The 26,862-nt window shown below is 38.8% G+C and overlaps 1 protein-coding gene across 3 annotated transcripts in view; it reads right to left on the minus strand.

Moving 5' to 3' along the window:
- Positions 1 to 5,916: 5,916 nt before the first annotated feature.
- The window catches only part of Myb (proto-oncogene like protein Myb), a 90,003-nt gene continuing 69,057 nt past the window's right edge, over positions 5,917 to 26,862 (minus strand). For 2 of the 3 annotated variants that reach the window (XM_089739016.1, XM_089739017.1), the window contains 11 exons: positions 21,964 to 22,061; positions 21,282 to 21,416; positions 20,590 to 20,758; positions 18,904 to 19,100; positions 18,419 to 18,510; positions 16,986 to 17,131; positions 16,558 to 16,701; positions 16,389 to 16,480; positions 15,408 to 15,600; positions 14,649 to 14,822; positions 11,326 to 14,356 (listed from right to left, as the gene is read on the minus strand). In XM_089739016.1, coding sequence (XP_089595142.1) covers positions 13,835 to 14,356; positions 14,649 to 14,822; positions 15,408 to 15,600; positions 16,389 to 16,480; positions 16,558 to 16,701; positions 16,986 to 17,131; positions 18,419 to 18,510; positions 18,904 to 19,100; positions 20,590 to 20,758; positions 21,282 to 21,416; positions 21,964 to 22,061 — 1,962 coding nt within the window. In that variant the 3' untranslated portion in view covers positions 11,326 to 13,834. Of the gene's footprint in view, positions 9,370 to 10,430; positions 10,542 to 11,325; positions 14,357 to 14,648; positions 14,823 to 15,407; positions 15,601 to 16,388; positions 16,481 to 16,557; positions 16,702 to 16,985; positions 17,132 to 18,418; positions 18,511 to 18,903; positions 19,101 to 20,589; positions 20,759 to 21,281; positions 21,417 to 21,963; positions 22,062 to 26,862 lie in introns of those variants that run through there. The other variant, XM_089739018.1, reaches the window with a different exon arrangement.

Below are 26,862 nucleotides of genomic sequence, written 5' to 3' on the forward strand. Positions count from 1 at the left end.
TGTGTGTGTGTCAAATACATGGTAATGTGTGTAAGGTTTTTTTATTCATTTAGTTTATTTTTTTATTGTTTATGCACAATTAAAACAAAAAAATTAGCAATCTGCACTATTCCTCTATATTCTCTATGAGTGTGGGAAATTTCGTACTTCTCCGTCCGCGCAATTTTCGTAAAAAGGAGTCCAACATTTTTGCTGCACGTATTACCTACTTAAAATGTAGGTTCTTAATAATAATACATAAGTGTTTTGAAATATAAAACTAATCTTAAATTTTTTAGTTATACCACTTCCATTCTAAGGGTGCAATTTCGTAAACAAACTTTGCCGTAATGGCGTAACCTTTAAAATACACGAAAACTGCCCAGCATAAACATATTTTTTTAGTAACTTTAATAGAAGTATTAGAATTAGAAGTTTATTATAGAATTTATTTAATTGTAATTACATATTTAGACATACTTAACATAATTAATCTTGGAATAGGTAATTATTTCAGCTTTTTTTAATTAAATAAATTATGTTTTACATAGGTTTAATCTTTTACCCGTTGAACGTTTATAAAATGATTGTATTTACGGTAATAGTGTTGATGATCTTCATTAGGTGGCCCAAATATACTAAAATTATTACGAGCATCCATCCTTATTTAATTTTATAAATGTGTAAAGAAGCAAAATTATTATTACATTGTTCAAATTTCTATATAATTTATAAATATAAATCTGTACGTATGTACCTGTAAATATGTATATTGCGCGCGTGTGTGTGTGTGTGTGTGTGTGTGCGTGTGTATGTGCGTGTGTGTATATATTTCTATAATAGATAGATACACAGTGTGCAATTCATTTCGAAATTATTCTTGCCCATCTAATGGTTGTCTGGAAGAGATCACTCTTAGCGATAAGACCAAGAAAAAATGTTTCACAATATTTATTCATTTTGTGTACAATAAAGAATACTCTTTCACTGGTGGTAGGACCTCTTGGGAGTCCACACGGGTAGGTACCACCACCCCGCCTATTTCCGCCGTGAAGCAATAATGCGTTTCGGTTCGAAGGGTGGGGTAGCCGTTGTAACTATACTGAGACCTTAGAACTTATATCTCGAGGTGGGTGGCGCATTTACGTTGTAGATGTCTATGGGCTCCAGTAACCACTTAACATTAGGTGGGCTGTGAGTTCGTCCATCCATCTAAGCAATAAAAAAAAAAAAAAACTCTATCTCGCTCTCTCTCTCTCATCAAACAACTCTTTAAAAAAAAGCAATGATTTAATAAGAATTAAATGAAAAAGCAAAGAATTAATATGTATTTACAACTAGCTAGACGTCTATAAAATTTTCTAACCGAAAAAATATATGTGTATAAACCATTAGAATACATAAAACCTTAAAAAACAACTTTATTATTAAAAACGAAAGAAAAAATCTTGATATTGTATTGGTTTCACGGCAAAATTTTTAGTGACTACTTAACTTGCTTGAAAGTGAAGAAATACTCTCAAAATCCATTAATTTGTAACTCGCACTCGCACATACAATAATCGAGAGGCTCACTTCGGTAAAGCTATTCGATACATGAGACAGCAACATAAACAAACCTTCTCTCTCCCACAAAATGAGATTCATAAACTTACCACTAGGTGGCACTGATACAAACTCACACAAATTAAACATAACATTAACATCGACTGAGTAATTAAAAAAACTCGCACTAAGCACAGGTACATTACCCATTACCCGACTAATTATAAATATCGTTAGAAAGCTTGGCATTTCAATTAAACGCCTTAAAAAAAACTTGCATGCTACCAACATAAAAGAAAAAATTATTGCTTCTAAAGATGAATAAACGTCCTGCAAATCGAGTAACTCGCACTCAGAGCTCCGCACGTTTCACCGTGAAGAGCGTACACTCGATGCAAGTCATTCGATTCGATTTTTGAAACTCGCACTAAGCCTACAGTATAAGCATAAGCCAACAGTAAGTAAAACTTGAACTACATATAAGGGCACCGTCCAAATATTTGTTAAGGAAAAAACTCAATAATGAACTCCCACGAAACGTAAATAGCCAAAATGTTCACGAGTGTATTTTTCTTCGTTCTATTTGATGCGACGTAATTTTGTAAACACACTCGCGCCCGCGAATCAAGCATTAAAATAAGACTATTTTTATTGAAGTGAAAACTTCTTTAGAATCGTTGTGATTTCAAACCGGATGCAACGTAAAAAACGACAGGTAAGAGACACAAATACAAAAATGTGTAGGATGAAGCCAGCAAAGAATGAGACAGAAATATACATACTATTTAATACAGCGCCATCTGTGAGATTTTTTTAATACTAACGTGTGTATGAAAGTTCTTGTAGTTAATTTTAATTTAGGATTATACGTGAAATTAAAATATCAATTCACAGAGGGCGCTACCTTATAATTATTTACTAATGACAAAATTTTACATATACTTAAGACGTTTAGGATAATTGTATTTTAATTTTGGAAGGTTTCACTTCTACCACGTGTGAATTGCACACATTTTGTTTATTGTTTGTAATCTTTATTGTCCTGTGTATGCCTCTCATTATTAATGTGCTTAGTGCGAGTTTTTACCTTCGCGATCGCATAAAAATTAAGTCAAATAACATTGAAGTCGTCGTGGCCTAAAGGATAAGACGTCCCGGTGTATTCATTCGTGTTGAGCGATGCGACCGGTATTCGAATCTCAAGCGGGTACTAATTTTTCTAATGAAATACGTACTCAACAAATGTTTACGATTGGCTTCCACGGTGAAGGAATAACATCGTGTAATAAAAATCAAACCCGCAAACCCCTGCCTATTTCTGCCGTGGAGCAGCAATGCCTTTCGGTTCAAAGGGTGGCCCAGTCGTTGTAAAAACTGAAATCTTAGAACTAATGTCTCAAGGTGGGTAGCGGCATTTACGTTATAGATGTTTAGTTTGTCTATGCGCTTTGGTAACTACTTAACCCCAGGTGGGCCGTGAGCCCATCAACCCATCTAAGCAATAAATAAAAAAGGGTGCGTGTACTTATGTACGCGCGTAAGAAGTTATACTTTTTTTTTATTTTATTTTTTTAAATATTAATAATAATAAATATTTAAGGTTAATAATTAAGAATTATATTAAATAATAATTTTGTCATTTATATTACTAAAAAATGAATGCTAATAACACTTTTTTTTACGAGGGTACATGCGCAAAAGTTCACCTGCGGCTATATTCAGACTCGCCAAGTTACGTCGGTCGTATTGTAATGAGCGATTTAGTGCGCAACTTCATTCTGTTAATTTTGTGTCACGGTGCGCGCGCATCGTAAAATTTCACTCTCATCAATTTTTCATAACGCGCCTAAAGTAGTATAACTTCAATATAACTTCAAAAACCTAGAGTCTTGTCAAATAACGAAAACTAAAATACGATTTAGACGTCCGTGTGTTTTCATCATAAGAAATTGGAAGGGTTTCGTTCGAATTGATCAGCTGTATGTAAACGAGGAAGGCTTTGATTTCACTCGTTCAGAGGAAGCTCTGAGCCTCCCTCGCCACTCGTAAGGCTTGGTAATATCGCCTCAAGACTTTATTTAAGACGAAATAAATTAACGCGGGAACATAGATTTGGGTATTGTTTTTGTGAAAACCGGATTACTGGTGGCCCGGAGGCCTTTCCAATTCCACCGGGATAGGTGAGCGAGCAAAAACTCAGCCAGGAGGAGTGGAATTTGCTCACAGCTGGTGGTAGGACCTCTTGTGAGTCGGTGCGGGTAGGTACCACCACCCTGCCTATTTCTGCCGTGAAGCAGTAATGCGTTTCGGTTTGAAGGGCGGGGCAGCCGTTGTAATTGTACTTGAGACCTTAGAACTTATATCTCAAGGTGGGTGGCGCATTTACGTCGTGGATGTCTATGGGCTCCAATAACCACAACGCGAGTGATCTACTACCGGATCGGAATCGGGACCAGCTGAGAAGATCCGTCGATATTTGGGTTAGCGCGAATACGGTCCAAACTTAAAGCATATTTTCGCGCTTTGAATGTTTTGAAATATACGTGGTCACCGGTGATTAAGTTGTGTTTTGCTAACGAATTATAGTTTATTTTCTTAAAAAAGAATATCTATATTTTTACATTTTATTTCACTCGGAACGAGTTGATTGTATGTGTGGGCAGTTTGCTTGCCTTCCGTTTACATTTTCACGACACGAAGCTACCAGGTGTTAGATAAGGGCTAACTAACTAGCTTATTAAAGTTAGGGTTTGTTTTTATGATTACGCCCTCGCGCGCCGTACGTGTTGGTAATATTTAATTTTCACTGACGAATATTTGGATTTTGTCGTTATTTTTTTTATGATTTAAGGATTACTGATGGCCCGGATGCCTTTCCAGTTTCAGTGAGTTACTTTTACAAAGAACATCTGCAGAATATAAATTATTATACTGAATTTCCTATAAAATTACATTAACGTAGCTTTGTCCATTAAATTCATAGCGACTGTATTACTTTGAAACTTAGGAGATAAATTATGTTATGAATATTATAAATATAAATTATATTATGTTATGTTTTTACTGGTGGTAGGACCTCTTGTGAGTCCGCGCGGATAGGTACCACCGCCCTGCTTATTTCTGCCGTGAAGCAATAATGCGTTTCGGTTTGAAGGGTGGGGTAGCCGTTGTAACTATACTGAGATTTTAGAACTTGTATCTCAAGGTGGGTGGCGCGTCTACGTTGTAGATGTCTATGGGCTCCAGTAACCACTTAACATCAGGTGGGCTGTGAGCTCGTCCACCCATCTACGCAAAAAAAAAAAAAAAAAAAAATATTATCTATACTAATATTATAAAGAGGAAAGATTTGTTTGTTTGTTTGTATTGAATATGCTCCGAAACTACTGAACCGATTTGAAAAATTATTTCTCTGTTTGGAAGCTACACTATTCCCGAGTGATATAGGCTATAATCTTCTTTGAAAAAAATTTGGGATCCTTACTAAAACTCCAATAATGTAACCCAAGGTGTGAAAAAATTACCTAAAATATTATTTACATCGCGTGTCCTGCGAAAACTATTGATGATAGAATAAAATAATGTACTACGACTTTATAGAACACATTATTCTTTACAAAAAGTGTCGCGACAGCATATGTCTAACTATTATAGTTATGCCGCAATAAGTGTTCGTTTATTTAAAAAATAAAACAACGTCAAATATCGTTGAAGTGTTTGTTAAAGACCCGAGCGGAGCCGGAGCGGGCTGCTAGTCAGTGATAAAGTTGGTACGAAAGAGATTAAACAGCCTCCCCCCGCGTCACACGGGCCCATTGACCCGGAACCGATGTCTATTATTGATCGAATTACATTGGAAAGCATTACATTACAAAGCAATTACTGTTTCACCAATATTGTACCACGTTAGGTGACTCTAATAAGACTAAAATAACACTCCAAATGGATATACTGATATGGAGTACTTCAGAATGAATAAACAATAAAATACTTAATTGTATTTACTGTTATTACTTATTACTGTTCATGTATTTAATAAGAAAATAGTATTTAAAGCAAGGGATTTAATTCAAAGAGATACGTAATATTTTATGTGTATATCCATGTAAAGAAAAACCTTTGTCATATAAAACCTTTAAAACTTTTAAAAATTTTAAAAAAGTTTTTTCTTCGACGGATTCACTCACCCGTCTGTCATTATGTGTACAGAGTAGTTAAGTTTCAGTAGGTTCTTTCTTTAGATATTTTATGTATTTAGCTCTATGCTAAATGGCGTACGCTAAATATGTGGACATTTTTAATGAATATCCACTATTTTTATTATTTCTTAATTCATGTTTTGTGTACTTTAGAAAATTTTTAGAAAAGTTAGTTAAATAAAACTATTTAACAAATATACACAAGAATTCTTTATTTCTTCACTTACACATTAAAACTTACTTAACTATGTACAACACGACACACAGTCATTTATATAAAACTTAAAATACAATTATTATAAAGTCTTTTTCATATAAAACTTGGAAGCAATTTTAATATTAAAATAGTGTAAACACAAAGTCGCTATTTCTCCGTTTAGTTCTGAACCACGTAACCGATTTTAAATCTTAATTCAAAGAGCCACGACCGAAATTAAATAATTTGTAAAATATATATTAAAATAACATATTAAAAATTACTTCCACAATTAAATACAAAGTTAAAATTTAATAAACAAAATTAATACATTATACAAACATTCGAATGTAAAGTTTCAAATCGGTCACAAATACATAAGTTTATTGAAAAATAAAAAATAAAAAGAATCGAGAAATTCATTCACATCACTCATCAGACAAAGCGAAATGAATCTCAGCTGCTGCCCAATCATGAATTGAAAAGTAGCGTATTAGATTGTCTTTTTTTTATTGCTTAGATGGGAGGACGAGCTCACAGCCCACCTGGTGTTAAGTGGTTACTGGAACCCATAGACATCCACAACGTAAATGCGCCGCCCAGCTTGAGATAAGTTCTAAAGTCTCAAGTATAGTTACAACGGCTGCCTCACCCTTCAAACCGAAACGCGTTACTGCTAATAATAATGCCTAATCTATATTATGTGACGTAGTTACAACAATACATTGGATTGATTACAAGATTATTAAAATTAAGCGACTAGCGTCCAAAGCATATTGCCTTCGATCAAAGTAAGGATTTTAAAACAGCATTACATTTTTTTAGTTAATATCTCACGGGCTTATGAACGCCTACACACGCCTTGGGAGATGAAAAGAAAGTCTTATATAGCACAAGAGATATCCGACCTTTCCGTTTGGAGTTAAGAAGAGCATGTGCAACTCGCATGACATGCGATTCTCGACCTTACGTCAACTGAGTACAAAGCTCTTTTCAAATCCCAATCAGATACCGCCTTACATACAAAGGTCTAGTTCGTGTATGGTGTGCAATCATCATCCTAGCGCCCTCTAGTAAGCGCGTGGTTAAACTGAAATAGGTAGAAATATAACAGGTTGATTGTAAGTCCGACGCCCGCTAAGATAGCTGGGCCTACACTCTGCACCATAGCTAAAACCACCACTGCTTACGAAGGCTAACGCGACAATCAATTTACTCGCATATAGAGGTGGCATCCTAATTGTTTCTGGCAACACAAAAGAACTGCCCGTGCTTTCACTACGGTAAAGAAAATAATATATTTTTTATCATACAAAAAAAAATCGTTTTTATAACACCCTTTATAGCTTATTTAAAAACAGAGACGCGAAACATGTCTCGACTAACCGCAGATGTTAACTAGTCTAGCGGTGCAGGGGTCTCTATATAATATAGTCTAAGCCAGTGTTTCCCAACCTTTTTTGTGCCATGCCCCACTGTAACATTTTTTTAATTTTTATGCCTCTCATACATCATTTTTTAGATTATCCGTTGTGTTTGTTTCGCTAGCTCTTCTCTGGACTGTGGCAATTTATTGTTGATATAAACAGTTTGAATTTACTATTGTAAGTCACCCTGCACACAACATTAATGAACAATTATTTGTTTCTCCATCCATCAAAGTATTTCTCTTTAAAAACCATTATTTAATAAATTCATTTCTTGCATCCTCAAAATATAACTTCACTTTATTGAACTACTGCAATGTATTTATTGCTTTGATGACGTACAATGTTTTGATTTCTTTCATGCATTATGAATACACTTAAAACAAAACCTATTTTATTTATTTTATTTAATTATCTAGTGACACCTGACGGTTCCACTTCATCATTCAAGGTGTTACAGACTCCATACTTTGTGACTGTAAGTTTATTTTTATTTTTTTATTGCTTAGATGGACGGACGAGCTCACAGCCCACATGGTGTTAAGTGGTTACTGGAGCCCATAGACATCTACAACGTAAATGCGCCATCCACCTTGAGATATAAGTTTGAAGGTCTCAAGTATAGTTACAGCGGCTGCCCCACCCTTCAAACCGAAACGCATTACTGCTTCGCGGCAGAAATAGGCAGGGTGGTGGTACCTACCCGTGCAGACTCACAACAGGTCCTACCACCAGTAATAGTTCCGTGCTCCGAGGAGACGAGTTCCTTAGGAGCTGCCTGATGGAGAGCAGGGTAGCACTTATCCGTTTCACTTTACACGGACACTCACAGTTCACTCGGTATTCACTGGTTCTCAAACTGTCATCATCTATATTATTAACTTCGTTAATTGCGCGACCTTGAGTCATGAGGTCGAATTGTCAGTTGTACCGCACAGCATCCTCTCCCCAAACCAAAACGGATTGAGACCTGAACATCATCGCAATCTTCAAATTTTTCTTGGCAAATATTTTTCTTTTAATTTTATTAGTGAACGTTCTCAATAAAACTCAGGCAACGCGCCTGTTAATAAATCTTAATCAAATTAAACTATAACACACAAATAACGTTGGACATAATTTCTTTGAATTTTACAATTGAATTATTACATATTTTTTTTTAAAAAAGAAAGAAGAACGTTTTAAAAATTACGCTTCATAATTTCGTTACTTAAAATTAGTTTAAAAACATGACATTTATCTATAATATTATAAAAATAATAACACAAACAAAAAGTATTGACTTACTGTATATACAATACACTGTGGACAAGTAGGGAATAATTCAATAATAATTTTTATAAAAATATTTGTAAGAAAATATCTCTTGCTCTTTTTTATTATTGGATTTTTTATGGAACACCCAGATGATGGTGACAAGCAATCTACCATCTACCATCAACAGCGGACTATGGTGAAAGACATTTCTCGACTTGAACTTTTGACATACTGTCTGCTGATACAATAACGAATACAACTAAGCTACTTAACACACGCATTCTCGCAACACGATAATTCTGTCGACAAAATAAAAATAAAACCCTAAAACTATTTATAAGCGTATTTGAAAATCACACGATTTTTCTTTACCAAAAACTAAAATAGTTATAAAAATATTTTATAAAAATTACAAATCTACAGCTATCGTACCTAAAATACATAAATACGTTGATATTTTTACAACATTACGACTTTAATAAAATGATAAAAGCTCAACCATTCTCACACATTAAAACTTACATAATTTTTACAATAACTTTATTTACAAAAAAAAAAACATTAAAAAAGTAAAGAAATATTAATCTGCGAATAAAACTGCTTAACTGCTGCTTTGAATAAAATTTATACGAATCGTGATTAAATGCTAGAAATTGAGCGAGCGCGGTTTGAGAGCCGTCTTCCTCAGGAACTGGTGGGCTAACATCGTCAATTCCACTTGATCCTGGGTCTTACCGCAAGCGTACTGCTCCCACTTACTGTCGCTCTATGGGAACATCACGTAATCAGTGGACTTTTGTAGGCAGACGAGCATACGGCCCACCTGGTGGTGAGTGGTTTCCGTCGCCCATGGACGTCAGCAATGCCAGGGGCAGAGTCAAGCCGCTGCCTACCGTTAACTACTCTCCGCAAGCCTCGTTTGAAGAAGGACATGTCATAGCGCTCGGGAAACTCCCTAGAGAGGTGCTCATTCCAAAACCTAGTACTGAACGTAAGACACTAAGATAATGCGCCAGTAATGATGTCAGTCACCGATTGAACTTAAAACCGACCGAAATTGTCTACACAAAGCTGTAGACATCGACTTGGCTTGAGCTCTGAACATTGCTGATGTCCCTGGGCGACGGTGCTCATTCACTTTCAAGCGAGCCGTGGACTCGTTCGCCGTCAGAGGCAATTAAAAGAAAATGCGCTTAATTAACTAACCGAATTCAATAATTAAAATTTAATAATTCCCTAAAAATATGTATTTTTCTATTCGCTTGTAACACTAATAACGCCATACTACATTACGTCATTAAGATCTGATCCTGATCTGTAATAAGTGTTTTTGCTAAGTTAAGGGTTACAGGATATTTCCACACGGTAAGTAAATCTTCTATCATGGACATCATCAATGTTAGGGTCATAACCGTACCACTGCTTACAGCATACTAGAACCATCAAGCATAAAAAATTTGGCGCTTGCAACTTGGTGTACTTGAAAGAAGTGAAACTTCTTTTGCTTGCTTTGGTTTTCTTTATTTTTCATCCTTACATCAGATTTCTCATGTGATAGGGAATGCTGTGTACGACCTAGCTCGCTTTGTCCTTTCCCTCTCCACGGTCGAGTGGTTTGCGAGACGCTCTGTCTATTTTCTCACTCTCGCTCATACTAAATTGTATCTTTTCTCTCTAGCCGTAACGAATCTGTCGCGAGTTAAGTTTTACTCTCAAAATGCCTAAAGAAGTTTCACTTCAAAACATCTAAAAGACGCATCTAGTGCCTTCTTCAGATAATACAACACAACAATTAAATAAGTTTAATTTAATTAAAATGATACAAACCATTATAAAGGATATTTCCTCGGCGGACTCATTGTCGGGTTGGTCGTCTTCGAACCGTATTGACCGGACGGCGGATCTTTTGACCGTCACCGAGGTGCCGTCGTCGCCAATCTAAAAACGGTAATCGTCAACTGAGAGCCAAGTACGTTGGCTACACGAGTCTATACAGGGTGTTCACTTAAAAAAAGATAAAATTATCCACCCAGAAGTTTCATTGATTTCTAAATAGTTCGTTTAATAATAATTATAATAATTGGCATGTTGATTCAACCATCATTGTTCCCATAGTTGTATCGGTACACGGTTTGATATCAAAAAGTTTCGATCAACACCTTGAGAAACTTTCGTTATCCAGCTGGGTTAGGGGCCTGATACAGAAGACAGCTATCCTCTATACAACGTGTATTGTGAGGAGGTTTCTCACTCTGGAGTCCTAACTACTGGTTGCTTGTATCGTAGATACCGGCATCAGCGGCAATCTATTTTTATATTATATGAGTTTTAAAAAATATATATTTTTAATATCTTTTTGGATGGCGGCATTTACGTTGTAGACGTCTATGGACTCCGGTAGCCAGTTAACACCAGGTGGGCCGTGAGCTCGTCCACCCATTTAAGCAATATCTTTTTTAAAAAGCCGGCTTGAGGCATGAGGTCACCGAGTCACAGATGTGTTATAAGAGCCTACCTCGCCCTTCAAATTCGACGCGTGACTCTTTTGCGGGTGGTGGTACCCTTGCGGACTCTGGGCACCACTAAGAACACTAAAGTTCAATTAAGACAACATTCCTGCTTAAAACATATCCACTCTTAATTAAAACTTATACCCTTAGCAGTTTCAAAGTAGACAAATAAAAAGGCAGCGGGTTTATTTAAAAATAAAAATCAACAAATATAATATTTCTTAAATACGTTTATTGAAATAAAACAATGACATTGGATTTTAAACGGACTTTGGATCATGCGGACTCACAATACAATATTGACAGCTGACTAAGCTAAGAGTCAATAAATAAGAAAAAATTAAAATAATAATAATGAAAAACACAAAAATGCTGTCATTTACAATGAAAAAAAATATATTAAAAACTATTACAGAAAAATAAATTAAAACAATTTCTCTTAAATAAATTAAACAAAAAAAAACATACAACAACAAAACAGCGATAACAATAAAAATAAAAGGTTTTTTTTTTATTTTTTATATATTCAAGATCCCAACACTGGTCTGTCAATATTGTTGGAAAATCAGGGATAAATGTATGTGTATAGAGGAGCTTTTAGGAATTTCAAGGACTGTGATTTATGTCATTTGTTTATTCCAAATAAATGTATTCTTAAGTATAGCTGCCGATTTAAAAATATCTACAAATTTAACAAAAAAAAAAAAAAGAAAAATACAAAAAAAATATAAAAATATTCACAACTGAAATTGATCCGGTGATAATTTTAAGTTTAGTAAATCACATTTTACAGGCGTTAATTACAAAGCAATTGGATTAATAAATATTACGGGGTTAGGGCATAACATTGTAATACCAAAAAGGATAAATTAGTTTTAAACCGAGAGACAGAGAGAAAATCCTAAAATTAAATTTCCCCCGATGATACACCTCGATGAGGTCCCTAATAATACTTCGAAAACTTATTTTTAACGCTAGTAACACTAAAGAATTATTTAAAATTTGGTGCATGGTAAACTTGAGGTATTCTAAGTGTCCTATACTAGTCGACGACCGTCACACAAATACGCAAGCATACAGTTCAATTACAAGATGTACTAAGTACGCATGTGTATAATGGCTTAATTGCGCAAAACACGCACGTGCCAAGAGCAGCATAGAGTCGCACGTCAAAGAATCGTTACACGTTCTTTATACAAATTTTCGAGCTTTGATTATTTTTCGATATTTTTAAGTAAAAATTCGAGCCATGATTAATTGTAAAAATTCAGTTTTTTTATTTCTTATTCATAGTGGCGAACCTTAGAGGAGGCCCATATCCAGCAAAAGTTCGGTTGAAAAAGATTCAGAGCTCGCAGCCAAGATCTTTATCTTTGTTTAGATTAATTAAGATAAAGTAAATTTTTATTTAATTTAATGACAACAAACTGATTTTCTTTTGATAATTTTTTTTAATTATTCATTTATCTGGTCACGCCAAAAGGATATAGCTTCTAAAGCGCGCATAATGGTAGAATGTGAACGCAGCCATTTTTTTAGTATTGCAACACGCAATTTTGACGTACAAAAGATTTTAGTGTTTGTTTAACAGATACATTAAATTCAAAACAACTATTCATTTGATGAATGCTCATCTTTGGCTTAGCTTATATCCTAACATTCAAGCTGTTCCCTAAAATTTAAGCAATAGTAGGGTACTTTAGTTCTTTTAATTAAATAAATCAATTAAAATTAAGTTATTTTAATTAAAAGTTTCAAATCGAGTTTGTATAGCTTATTTTCTATGTATATTATTTACATTATGACTTCTCATACGTTTGATGCGAATTTGAATCGAGATTTTACGATTAATACCGTCATTTCAAATGTACCTTTATGATTATTAAGAATTATTAATGTTTTTCTTCTTTTTTTTATTTGTTTTTTATATCTGGTAACATTTGATATTTACAAGACGAAGTTTTAGTAATTTTTTTACGGCCTTTGGATTCGGTCTTTGTATCTGTTATTATTTATTTTAACCCGCATTTTTATTAACTCACGTAACGTCATAGGTTAATCACAACGAGTGATAAATTATACAGCTCTTACAAATCGTACGATCACAACCTTATTTGACTTATTTAAACTAATGAAACTATCACAATTATTAGAATAAATAAATAAAAAGTGGATTACTTTCTCGAGTAGTCTGTTGTATATATTGATTTTCAATTATTTCTCGAATAAAACAATGATTATTGAATTGCAACCTAATGCAGCATGCAATCAGAGCTCATGTTCACTAGACACTTATATACATACGGGCATTCCAAAATAGTATTCGCATGCTCAAGATAGGTTCAGTATAAACGCGAGGGAGTCATTATTGCTCAACTAATTTCTATGAAATTTCAGAGTAACTATTTTAGTATTTACTGACTTCGGAGTCGAAGAGACTAAAAGCTACTAAAGCTACTAAACTCTACCGAGAGACGTACCCTACGAGCCACGACTGTACCGCTTAAGAAGTCCTACATTTTTTCTTTTTTATTGCCCTTGTAGACAGACGAGCGTACGGCCCACCTGGTCATGAGTGGTTACCGTCGCCCATGGACTTCAGCAAAGCCAGGGGCAGAGCCGAGCCGCTATTTCACAACACTAGACTCTAGTGTTAAGCTTAATTTCTCGAAAAATCGATCCGAATACATTATTATTTCGATTCGATCGGCAGGGGGTGGGCTACATATCGTCGAACGCGTAGTAGGTGTCGAGCGTGTCCCCCTGCCCTGTGTCGCGGGGGGCCGCCCACCAGGTGTCGCGGTCGGCTCGCGGTGCCTTGTTGGCGAGGATATCGTCGATCCTGGTGGCGCAGGGTCGCTGGCTGGTCACCCTGTATATGTGGTCGGCCAGCGCGTGGGCTAGTGCGTCTCTAGGCGCGAGGGGGGGCGGCCCAGCTATAGCGCGCAGTCTCTCAGCATCCAATCGCGCGAACGTACGGGAGGGGGCCGAGTTAGTCACGTCTCTGAAGGGCTGGTACTGGCACGCTAAGGGCTCCGGGGGGTCGGGCGGGGGATTAGTAGGGACAGACCCGTGCCGTACCTTGGTCGTCTCGCTGATGACGGACTCGATGTCCAGCTGCGCGTCGGGGGTGCTGTCCGCGCTCATGTAGCTGTGCAGGCTGGTGGACTCCTCCAGCAACGAATGCTTGACGATCGACGGCGGCGAGAACAGTACCGAGCTGTCTCCGACCAGGGTCTTACTCTGTGACAAACATTTCATTAGACAGGATAGGTCGGTGTGATCACTGTTGAGGGGATCATTGGTGGTACCAACCGCCCCGCCTATTCCTGCCGTGAAGCAGTAATGCGTTTCGGTTTGAAGGTCGGGGTAGCCGTTGCAACTATACTTGAGACCTTAGAACTTATATCTCAAGGCGGGTGGCGCTTTTACGCTGTAGATGTCCATGGGCTCCAGTAACCATTTAACACCAGGTGGGCTGTGAGCTCGTCCAGCCAGATACGGAATGCCGTCCCACGAGCCCGCGCATACGTACGGGCGTCTCGAGCGCGTCGTGTCTGGGCGTGCTGGTGGCGGCGCCCCACGAGGCGGCCAGCGCCTTCCGGGCGCGCTTGTGCGTGGCGGCCAGGTTCTCCTTGCCGTCCGCGCGCCCGTCCGCCCGCCCGTCCAGGCTGTGCCGCTTCAGGCTGCCGATGCCGGAGTCGTTACCCTGCGTCAGATTTGTACCGTCAGCAGCTACATTTTTAAACCAAACTTAAAATTTTATTTATTACTAGCAACCCGCCTCGCTTCGCTTCGGAAACATAAAATTTTATTATTGATAGGCGAGTCCCGCCATGTTGCGCGGGGTACGACAATAACTGTGGGTGACGCCGCGGGGCGAAGCTAGTCTAAAAAAGTAGCCTAAGTTACTCCTTATATCATCAGCTACCTATCAGTGAAAGTCTCATCAAAATCGGTCCAGCCGGTCCAGAGATTAGCCGGAACACACAGACAGACAAAAATCGTAAAAAAAAATATTTTGGTGTATGTACCACGCATGTAGTAAAAAGCGGCTATTTCCATATTAAAAACGGAAACACCAATTTTATTTATATATATATATATATAGATTCAATGATATTTTTTCCCTGTTCCTCACTGACAGGGGGCGAAGAGTTGACAAGCGGCGATGGTGTTACAATGATTGACTGCGACGTGCTTTATATTTTAGAGTATTTGAACACGGTATCAGCTTGGCTGTGCCTCCGACACTGTCAATGTCGGAAGAGAATATTGAGAGGAGTCCACTAACCTGGGCGCCCCCCTCGTGCTCGGCGGCGCAGGAGAGCAGGGAGTCGCTGAGCTGCACGGTGCTGTCCGACTTCTCCTCCCGCTGGATCATCTCCGTGATGTCCTCCACCAGGAGTCCGGGGCTGGACGGCTCGTACTTCAGACCGGACTTCTTGCCTATTTCCGCCATCGCGATCTTGAACGGGGTCGGCGTTCTGGAAACACGCATCATAAAAGATTGAAGTCGTCGTGGCCTAAAGGATAAGACGTCCGGTGCATTCGTATGTAGCGATGCACCGGTGTTCGAATCCCGCAGGCGGGTACCAATTTTTCTAATGAAATACGTACTTATCAAATGTTCAGGATTGACTTCCATGGTTTTTTTTTTATTGCTTAGATGGATGGACGAGCTCACAGCCCACCTGGTGTTAAGTGGTTACTGAAGCCCATAGACATCTACAACGTAAATGCGCCATCCACCTCGAGATATAAGTTCTAAGGTCTCAGTATAGTTACAACGGCTACCCCACCCTTCGAACCGAAACGCATTACTGCTTCACGGCGGAAATAGGCAGGGCGGTGGTACATACCCGTGCGGACTCACTAGAGGTCCTACCACCAGTAACAAACAATGGTGAAAGAATAACATCGTGTAATCAAAATCTAATCCGCAAAATTATAATTCGCGTAATTACTGGTAGTAGGACCTCTTGTGAGTCCACGCGGGTAGGTACCACCATCCTGCTTATTAGTGCGGTGAAGCAGTAATGCGTTTTGATTTGAAGGATCGTTCCGAAGAGAGGGCAACCGTTGTACTGTTAAGAATGAGACCTTAGAACTCATGTCTTAATATGGGTGGCGGCATTTACGTTGTAGACGTCTATAGGCTCTGGTAACTACTTAACATCAGGCGGGCCGTGAGCTCGACTACCAACCTTTTTCTTTAAATTTTAAATAGTTAGATAAATTAATTCAAAGAGCATCGACGTGCGTCGGTACTGACTTGGGAGTGTTGGTCTTGAACCTGTTGACGTGCACCGGGGTGATGTTGTTGGCCGGCGTCGGCGTGTGCAGCAGCGGGCTCGAGCTCCACTCCTGCAACACAACGAGCCCTTGGTGAGTGGCGCGCGGGGGGCGGGGGGTTGGTGGCGGGGCGTTGGGAGGGGGCGTACCTTGGCGTGCGCGTCCCGGAGCGGGGTGGAGTCTGCCGCGTGCAGCGCCAGGGGGGAGTTGAGGAACTGCGAGGGGGAGAACGGCAGCGCCTTCAGCGGGGTGGCACCGAACTCCGACAGCTTGCTCATCGACTCCATCCAGTTCTGAAAGTGTACATCGGACGTTAATAATCATAAGGAGGTGAATATCTGGCGGCGCGCGTCGTTTGTACCTGGTGTTAAGTGGTTACTGGAGCTCATAGACATTTATAACGTAAATGCGCCACCCACCTTGAGATATAAGTTCTAAGGTCTCAGTATAGTTACAACGGCTACCCCACCCTTCAGACCGAAACGCATTACTGCTTCACGGCAGAAATAAGCAGGGCGGTGGTACCTACAAGCGCGGACTCACAAGAGTTCCTACTACCTCTCGACCTGGTACTCACGTTGGGGTTCGGCGTCATCTGCTTCTTGTTCTTCCGCCTCAGGATGGGGGGCGGGGAGTTCGCGTCCGGCAGCTTCCGGCCCGGCGAGGTGTACACTTCCGGCACCACTATCTCTTGCAGCTCCTTTTGGTGCATCGAGAAGGACACTGTGGGACACACGTCGGTCATTAGCAGGACCAAGGGTCGGAGAGGCGCGTGTTTCTACCACAAAGCATATGTAGTGTAGTACATAATCATAACTTTAGAATTATAGAGACCCATTTCGAAATTTTCGGATTTCGAATTAAATTCAAAAATGGACCTAGAAAGACCTTTTTCAGGGACTCTTAATAGTCAAATGACCATATTTTTTTAAGGGATTTTATGACCTGATAACTATGACCTTTAAGTCAAATCTTATTTTAATTTATATTCTTATTTTTATGAAAAATAATAATATGGAGTGAAATGAAATGAAATGAGATGATTTGAGATGAAATATAATCTCAGTAAAATGGTGGTCATTTACTAAGATTTTTTTCAGTGGACTTTTTGGAGGATCCCGAGAAGTTACGTCCAGCGGCTTTGTTTCATTTTCCCACATTTGTGCACTTTCACAGATATTAAACAAATAATAAACCACCATTATTACACATTTAAACCCGAAGAAACACTAAATAGACAAAATAAAACAAATCACACAACTTCACTCCTCGCGTTCCCGCCAAAAAGTCTCAAATGACCAAAAGTAGCTTAGAAAGAGACAAACTTATCCAATGGTCTCCTCACTCCGTCCCTTCCTCTACGTCTTTTCGGTTTGAAAACTTTATGCGACGTTTTCCAAAAACACATTTTTTAAACACATCTAAAGGTGCGATATAAGTCATGTAATTCGTAATAATCAAGTAGTATTAGACCAACACTCGTACAAGACAGTTGTTTTCGTTCGAACTAAAAACTCCCTTGATAGCAGGCAACCCTGCCTTGTTTGGATCAAGCAACGCGGCGGCTCAAATTTCGGCTTTAAGACTAGTGTAATACGTTCGAAAATGATATAATACTATTAAAGGAGAGTTACCGTCATATCTGCTCGTATGCAAGAGAAACAGTTGTGAAAAAAGAATCATGTGCATGTGCAATTCACACGTGTTAGAAGTGAAACCTTCAAAAATTTTAAATACAATTATCCTAAATGTCTATGTAAAATTTTGTCATTACTAAATAATTGTAAATCATATTTTATAGTATGAGGTAGCGCCCTCTTACTTCCCTTTAACTTCACGTATAATCGTAAATTAAAATTCACTACAAGAGGTTTCATACGCATATTAGTATTAAAAAATCTCATAGATGGCGCTGTTTTAAAAAAAATACTATCGACTTATTTTTTCGTTTCATCACAACGATTCTAAAGAAGTTTCACTTCAGTTAAGAAATATTTATGTAGTACGCACTGGAGTCTCCGCCGGGGTCGGCCGCCGCGGGGGCTTGGCTCAGGTAGCCCTTGAGCGGCGAGTCCGTCGGCAGGTTCTCGATGTTCACGAACCTGTAACGAGGGTTGTGCTCATCAAAACCGTGATCGTTCCACTGACCCGATCCGATATTCCAATGCTCATTCATTCATTCAATTTAAAACCGAACCCTCCTCAGGGAAGTAAATAATAGTTTTTTTTTTATAGCATAGATGGGTGGACGAGCTTACAGCCCACCTGGTGTTAAGTGGTTACTGGAGCCTATAGACATCTACAACGTAAATGCGCCACCCACCTTGAGACATAAGTTCTAAGGTCTCAAGTATAGTTACAACGGCTGCCCCTCCCTTCAACGGAAACGCATTACTGCTTCACGACAGAAATAGGCAGGGTGGTGGTATCCACCCGCGCGGCCTCACAAGAGGTCCTACCACCAGTAAATATTTGTGTATTATGAGCCCACTCACTTGAAGGGAGAATCAACGATCTCTGCGTCGGCGGCCACGAGCCCGGCGCGGCCCGGGGACTCCGGCCGGGGCTGCTGCTGCAGGTTCGTCAGCTGGTTCTTCAGCACCTGGCGGAAGTGGAGCATCTGCTTCGAGGGCTGGCTCGAGCTGGACGCGTTACTCTGGGTCGACTCGTTGAACGGGTCCGACCAGGTTTGCTGAAATTCAACATAACCAGTTAATCTAAGACATAGAGGGTAGGCGCCAACCAGACGGTCAGATCTAGGTATCAGATAGGACCTCTTGTGAGTCCGCGCGGGTAGGTACCACCACCCCGCCTATTTCTGCCGTGAAGCAGTAATGCGTTTCAGTTTGAAGAGTGGGGCAGCCGTTGTAACTATACTTGAGACCTTAGAACTTATATCTCAAGGTGGGTGGCGCATTTACGTCGTAGAAGTCAATGGGGTCCGGTAACCACGTAACACCAGGTGGGCTTTGAGATCGTCCACCCATCTAAGCGATAAAAAAAAAGATCTGGTTAAGAAAGCGGTTGGTGGTAGTCTATACTGTGTGGTCCAAGCCATCTATGACCGGACACTACGGAGTAAGGTCACATGTGGTCGCAACCTTCAATAGTGAAGGAACGATAAAGAAGACAACCACATGCCAACGAGACCGATGTATCAATTGCAATACGAACACCGCCCCACCCTTCACATCGGAACGCGCATGCTTCGTGGCCACAACGGGTAGAGCATGGTGCCTAAATGTGAGAGTTCAAAATAATAATAAGAATATGAATATGTATGACGGCGCCAGAGATAGCTGAGCGGCAGTTTCGTCATCATTTGTAGTCGGTACAACTTAGTGTATTGCAATAATTGAGAGACTGAGACTGACTGACTGCCTGAGATTGACAGACTGACTGACTGAGACTGACTGACTGAGACTGACTGACTGAGACTGACTGACTGAGACTGACTGACTGAGACTGACTGACTGAGACTGACTGACTGAGACTGACTGACTGACTGAGACTGACTGACTGAGACTGACTGACCGACTGAGACTGACTGACTGAGACTGACTGACTGACTGAGACTGACTGACTGAGACTGACTGACTGAGACTGACTGACTGAGACTGACTGACTGAGACTGACTGACTGAGACTGACTGACTGAGACTGACTGACTGAGACTGACTGACTGAGACTGACTGACTGAGACTGACTGACTGAGATTGACTGACTGACTGAAACGACTATGCCAACGTACCGCCATTTTATACTCTGGCGTTACGGCGTCTACCCTACATTTTTGTGATATTTATCAAAACAACATTTTATCATTTAAAATAATAATCAAAACAATGTCTTTATGTTACTAAAGTCGTTATTCACGACATGTAAAATAAGCTTGTAGAGACACAACCGAATTGTAAAAAAATTTTTTTTTTTTAATGCTTACATGGGTGGACGAGCTCACAGGAGCCCATAGACATCTACAACGTAAATGCGCCACCCACCTTGAGATATAAGTTCTAAGATCTCAAGTATAGTTACAACGGCTGCCTCACCCTTCAAACCGAAACGCATTACTGCTTCACGACAGAAATAGGCGGGGTGCTGGTACCTACCTGCGCGGACTCACAAGAGGTCCTATCACCAGTAAAATCGGTGAGACTGTGAGCGTGCTATAGTACTCACGTCGATGTAAGAGACCTGAACGCGCTCGTCCGCCGGGGCGGCGGCCGGGGCTCCGTCGCCAAACCGAGCCTTCGCCTTGCCCTTCCGCCTCTCGTGCGTGTCCAACAAGTCCATATCGTATTTACGACGCATCGTCGAATTCCAGTGGTTCTTTATTGCGTTGTCCGTTCTGAAAGCAATATACTTTTTAATACGCTTTTATTAATTAGCTTCACTTATGTATGTATATATGTAACGGAATCTTTGAACACGATTTTGACCCCCTTCAAAACGTCGGATTAACTCGAAATTTGGCACACTTATTAAGGACCGATGATAATTCAATATTTAAAGAAAATATCGAAATTCAACTAAAAAATGATAAATAAATAATAGTCTAAAAAAACTAACAAAATACGATTTTATAGAAAATCCAACTAAAAAATAGAAAATAAATTTTAGTAAATTTGAATTAAAAATAGTGTAAGAAAATTTTATTTTATTATAAAAAAAAGCATGGGGTGCATGGTATCAGTAGTTATAAATATTTTATGAACAGATATGAGTAGAAGGGTTATTTTTAGAGGCTCTACGAAGTGTGCCGGGTCCGCTAGTTTTTCATAAAAATAAGAATATAAATTAAAATAAGACATGACTTAAAGGTCTTAGTTACCAGGTCATAAAATCCCTTAAAAAAAAATAAGTTGACGTACCGTCCCGGTAACAGCTTGGCGATCTTCGCCCACTGGTTCCCGAGCTGCTGGTGGGCCTGATATATCACTCTGTCCTCGTGCTCCGTCCACGCCGTCTTCTTTATACAAGGGTTCAGATGATTGTGCCATCTCTCTCTGCAAACAAAATTACGTTCAGAGTACACCGCGATTCATCTATTTCCTTTTACATTTGATTAGTTCGGCGCTATCAATTTTCATGTCGACCATATCCACCATCCATGTCACATCAAAAGCGGGATTGGACTCCTTAGTGGTAACTAAGGATTAAAATTGAAATCGTAGCGTAGTGTTAGGGACAATAGTTTGGGTTGTTCAATTTGTTTGGTATCTTTCAAGGAGAATGAATGAGGAGAGCCAAAGACCAGAACTCAGCGGTGTGGATTAGGAGAAGTCTATGTCCAGTAGCGGCCGCTTTTGAACTGATGACAATGGTGATTTTTTGGAACGAAGTTCCTTATGGGACGATGCGGAGGAGTGTACTAACCGGGGATTTTCTTTATACCTCGCATAGAACTTAATTAATAATAAATTAATATTTTTATACTAAGGAACTTCGTTGCTATCTGGTGTCCCACAACGCCACACATCTTTTTTTGTGACAAATAGAATACAGCATGCTCTGTCGATGTCTGTGAACGCAACCTTACACTGTGAACCATACCTGCACTGCTTCCCTATCCTCCCTTTAAGATGTCGGGCTATCAAAGTCCATTTCTTCGGTCCGTATTTCGCGACCAGCTCAACGACTTTCTCGTCTTCCTGAAATTTAGAGAAAAATTCAAATTTATTATGGAACGTCCTTGCGAATTATTTGAAACATTCGCGGGGTATCTACATTATAAACACTACTATCATTTGATGGGTTCTTATCAAGTTTCACAGTTTTAATGTGTTTTACCGATAGCTCAAATCTTTTGATTACATAAGCCATGTTCACGTGTAAGCTTATCAAGTAAAATCATTGTAAGAGCCCGTTAAACAAAATGATTCTAAAAATTTACGGACATTAGCCACGTATGTACAATATAAAACTGTAGCATCCGCATTAGATTTTTTTTTCATTTAAATATTACAGTGCCAATCAAAATTATGTTTAAAACAATCAATTTTACAGTAAAATATTCAAAGTTATTGAAAATTAACTGTACATTGTAAATTCTGAACTTGTACACGAGCAGTTGTAAGATTATTTTGAAATTATTGTTAAGGCGATTCAAGTAATAAGTATAAGACGGATTTATTATATGATAGCTACCGCTACAGTTTTATTCAAATGACCCGATAATTAATTGTTCCCTCTTAATTTATTTTCGTAAGCAACTTCAAAAGGGTCATCACGTTATCAAATTAAAAGCTTTATTTTCGGGTTTTTTTTTTACAGCTTTAGCTTTTTTAATTACACAAAAAAAAGACAAGGAGCCATTAAGTAATATTCATGAACTACCATTATAGTTATTCAATATTCGGAAATACCGTGTCAGTTCCTTTACACGCAGCCTCAACACTAGGGTTGTCGTTTCGTAAAACTAGCGACCCGCCCTCGCTTCGCTTCGGAAACATTAAAACACACATGAGACAAAAAAAAAAAAAAAAAGTAGCATATGTTCATCAGGGACAATGTCGGCTTCTAATGGAAAAATAATTTTTCAAATCGGTCCAGTAGTTTCGGAGCCTATTCGAAACAAACAAACAAACAAATCTTTCCTCTTTATAATATTAGTATAGAAGTATAGACTAGGAAACATAGTAGATCAAATTGGCTGGTAAAGATTGTCTGAACACCGCCAAGGGTAGAAGAAGCGGCACACCTTAGAGGCCTGTACCCGAAGGGGGTCCGTACAGAAATAATATAAACATGAAAATATGAAGTCGTCGTGGCCTAAAGGATAACACGTCCGGTACATTCGTGTTGAACGATACACCGGTGTTCGAATCCCAGGCCCCCGCCCGTAACAATTTTTCTAATGAAATACGTACTTAACAAATGTTCACGATTGACTTCCACGGTGAAGGAATAACATCGCGTAATAAAAATCAAACCCGCAAAATTATAATTTGCGTAATTACTGGTGGTAGGACATCTTGTGAGTCCGCGCGGGTATGTACCACCACCCTGCTGCCTATTTCTGCCGTGAGGCAGTAATGCGTTTCGGTTTGAAGGGTGGGGCAGCCGTTATAACTATACTTGAGATCTTAGAACTTATATCTCAAGGTGGGTAGCGCTTTTACGTTGTATATATCTATAAGCTTCAGTAACCACTTAACCCCAGGTGGGCTGTGAGCTCGTCCAGTCATCTAAGTTCGCGGACAAATAGTATGATACGAAGTTTTTATTTATAGACAAGATTTAAATCAGTTAATTTTTATACCACCTCTGCTGAACCTCTGGTGTCCAGCTTTTACCATAACCTATAGGAGTGTGAGGCTACGGTAGTGAACTATGTCATATAATAAAGCTATGTTTGCTAACTGCATTCATTATATTGCGAAACTTTTTTTTTCAACGTTCAATCCAATCCAACTTATTATAAATCGCTCTCAATAAAACAATATAACGGACAACCCTAACTACGTTATAACACTAACACACAAAAACTACAAAGCGATTTACAATATGGATAGAAAAAAAAAAAACACAAAGATCATTGAATCATCTGATCTTGGAGCGTGCGAAAATACGTTAAGGCACAAGGCAAACTACTATACGCGGGTGAGCAAAAAAAACATACTCGTTGCCCGATCAGCTGTGTGGGTGGCAGGCAAGTTTTGTTATATTACTGAGACGAAAGATGGCCGTATTGTCGGACCATTGTATGCCAAGGCGCTCGACAGTAAGAAAATTAAGATATGAAGTCGTCGTGGCCTAAGGATAAGACGCCCGGTGCATTCGTATCGATCGACTGTGTCAGTGTTCGAATCACGATGACGGTACTACTGAAATACGTAAAATAACGCGCTAACTATTTTATCTCCGAATCGTTGGGATAACAGATGAAAAGGCGCCTAATCAGCACTCTCTAAAGCTTTGTTCGAACTAGACGAGTATTTTAGTCGAGTATCAAGTAATTTAGTGGCTAAACTACTCGCTACTGCACAGAAATCGTTCGCATTACGGTCCAGTAGAGTACACAAGTGAGTGGTGTTTTGCGAGATGAACAGGCTGCAACGCCACAGAGTGAATAAACTGATTAAGCTAATCGTAATGGCTATTTTAGAAGAGGTGGATGAGGAAAATTCTTTGATTAAGAAAAATAAGTTATGGGTACGAAAATGGATCGATAGAAGAGATAAACTAGGAGCTACTAATTGTCTTCTGAAGGAATTAGCATTTGAAGAGAACCCAAAGAATACTTCGATACTTACTAACCTACTCGACTAAATTTTTGGTGTTCAGACCCATTTAGCTACTAAATTACTCGGTAATCGACTAAAATACTCGCCTAGTCCGAACAAGGCTTTACTCTAAGACACATATAACTAATATTGTATAAAGCATACATATATAGCACTTGCTGAACTTTTCATTCCTAACAAGTTGTCCAATTCATTATAGCACTAATTAATATTCTCTTTTAATGTTATTAGTTTTTGTTCGGATAACAGAATGACTTCCACGGAATAACATCGTATAGTTTAATATTTACAAACTCGTTTAAAAAATCATAAATTGCGTAATTACAAAACAATTGCGACAAAGACCTTAAAATCAAGGTCAGTATGAGGGCATTCACGTTGTTATGTTATGGACTCCAGCACGCGCTTAACAGTAGATGGGCCGTAAGCTCATTCACAATAAATAAATGTTTTTGAAGACGAATACCTCAAGACGTCTCTTTACTTACCTCTGTGCTGAAGTTACGCAAATCGCATTTTTATTTTATAATATATTGGTAATAGGAGTCTATTAGAAACATCATGGGGATATCCATATAGAGAAGAAGTATATTAATTTTTCATACAATTGCCAGAATTTTCCCAATTATGTTATTATCATATTTGTATAAATTATATGAATATACTGAACTAATGCATGGTTTATGATACTTTTTTGATTATTTTAAATAAAACACTTTTTTTTCCTACCTATTCTAGTGACTTCGAGGGGTCATACTAGATTCACCGTGCAAATAGGTTCGACCGAGAATTTAGAAAAAGATGTATTTTTCAATTCACAGATCGATATTATGTAAAACAAATGTTGTTTGCCTGCCCGGTCAATGAAAAGTGTAATTTCCAGTGGATATGACATTATATATCGGGATAAAAGGTATAGTCTACGCTAATTCTTGCAAAATCATGTCAATCTATTGCTTTATTTCGATAGAAGGACAAACAAACACCCAACCAAACACACTTTCACAGTTAGTAGTTAAAAACACATGAACCTCCAACGAAACAAAGCCCCCAAAACAGCTCTTACCATTTTGAGGGTTGGAATTCGAAAACCTCTCCCCAGCACGAGAAATACTTTCTTTGAAAACTCTCAACCGGTTTGAGATATGCGATGCCCTTTGGTTGAACGTATTGCGTATATAGGAGCACTTAGGTGTATACATAGTATAGGATACAGATATCCGCATATATCCTGACACGTGGTGATTGAATTGCGATAAAAACATTTAAAAAAAAACCCAATCGTAACCGAGTCAAGGGCGCGCGGCTACTCCAAACAGCTATGATCTCATTTCGATTAATATGATGTATTTTTATTACTTCTAAATTTTATTGAAGTATTCTTTTTATTTTTAATAGCTTAGAAGTTTTTTGTTTGTTACGTAGTCTAGTGACCTCGAGGGGTCATACTAGATTCACAGAACGAGTAGGTGAGCTTATGGGGTTCTGGCATGTGGAAGTTGCTAACGCTAACCCTAGCAAGGGCAGTGCTTCGCGGAATCTACCGCCGGATCGGAAACACGACCCACTGAGAAGATCCGGTGAGAAACTAATTGAGCTATGTTTGAGGGGTTTTTTTTTATTGCTTAGATGGGTGAACGAGCTCACAGTCCACCTGATTTTAAGTGGTTACCGAAGCCCACAGACATCTACAACGTAAATGCGCCATCTACCTTGAGATATAAGTTGTAAAGTCTCAGTATAGTTACAACGGCTGCCACACCCTTCAAACCGAAACGCATTACTGCTTCACGGTAGAAATAGGCAGGGCGGTGGTACCTACTCGTGCGGACTCACAAGAGATCCTACCACCAGTAAAAATATATATTATATTTTTTCCGCACTATAAAATTTTATTATGAACGGACAAGAAATTTCCATTGAACACTAACATAAAAATATTTTCTATTCTTTTAGACGACGCACCCAAGAATTAACGTGGGAACATACAATTATTTGCATATTTCAAATTAATATTCGTTCGTGAAATATATCATAGTCAATAAAAAATCATCAGTAAACTTTGAAATTATTTGAGACGTGGCCTGCTTGATTCCTCGACACGTGTGTGACACTAAAGTGTATACCAATTTATTAAATTAGTACAATAGTCTTTGTGTGTAACGCTATCACGTCTCAAGTATTCTCATACCCGATCCTGTGGACC

Source organism: Bombyx mandarina, chromosome 28, assembly GCF_030267445.1.
Source record: "Bombyx mandarina strain Sakado chromosome 28, ASM3026744v2".
In the NCBI taxonomy this organism is placed as follows: Eukaryota; Metazoa; Arthropoda; class Insecta; order Lepidoptera; family Bombycidae; genus Bombyx; species Bombyx mandarina.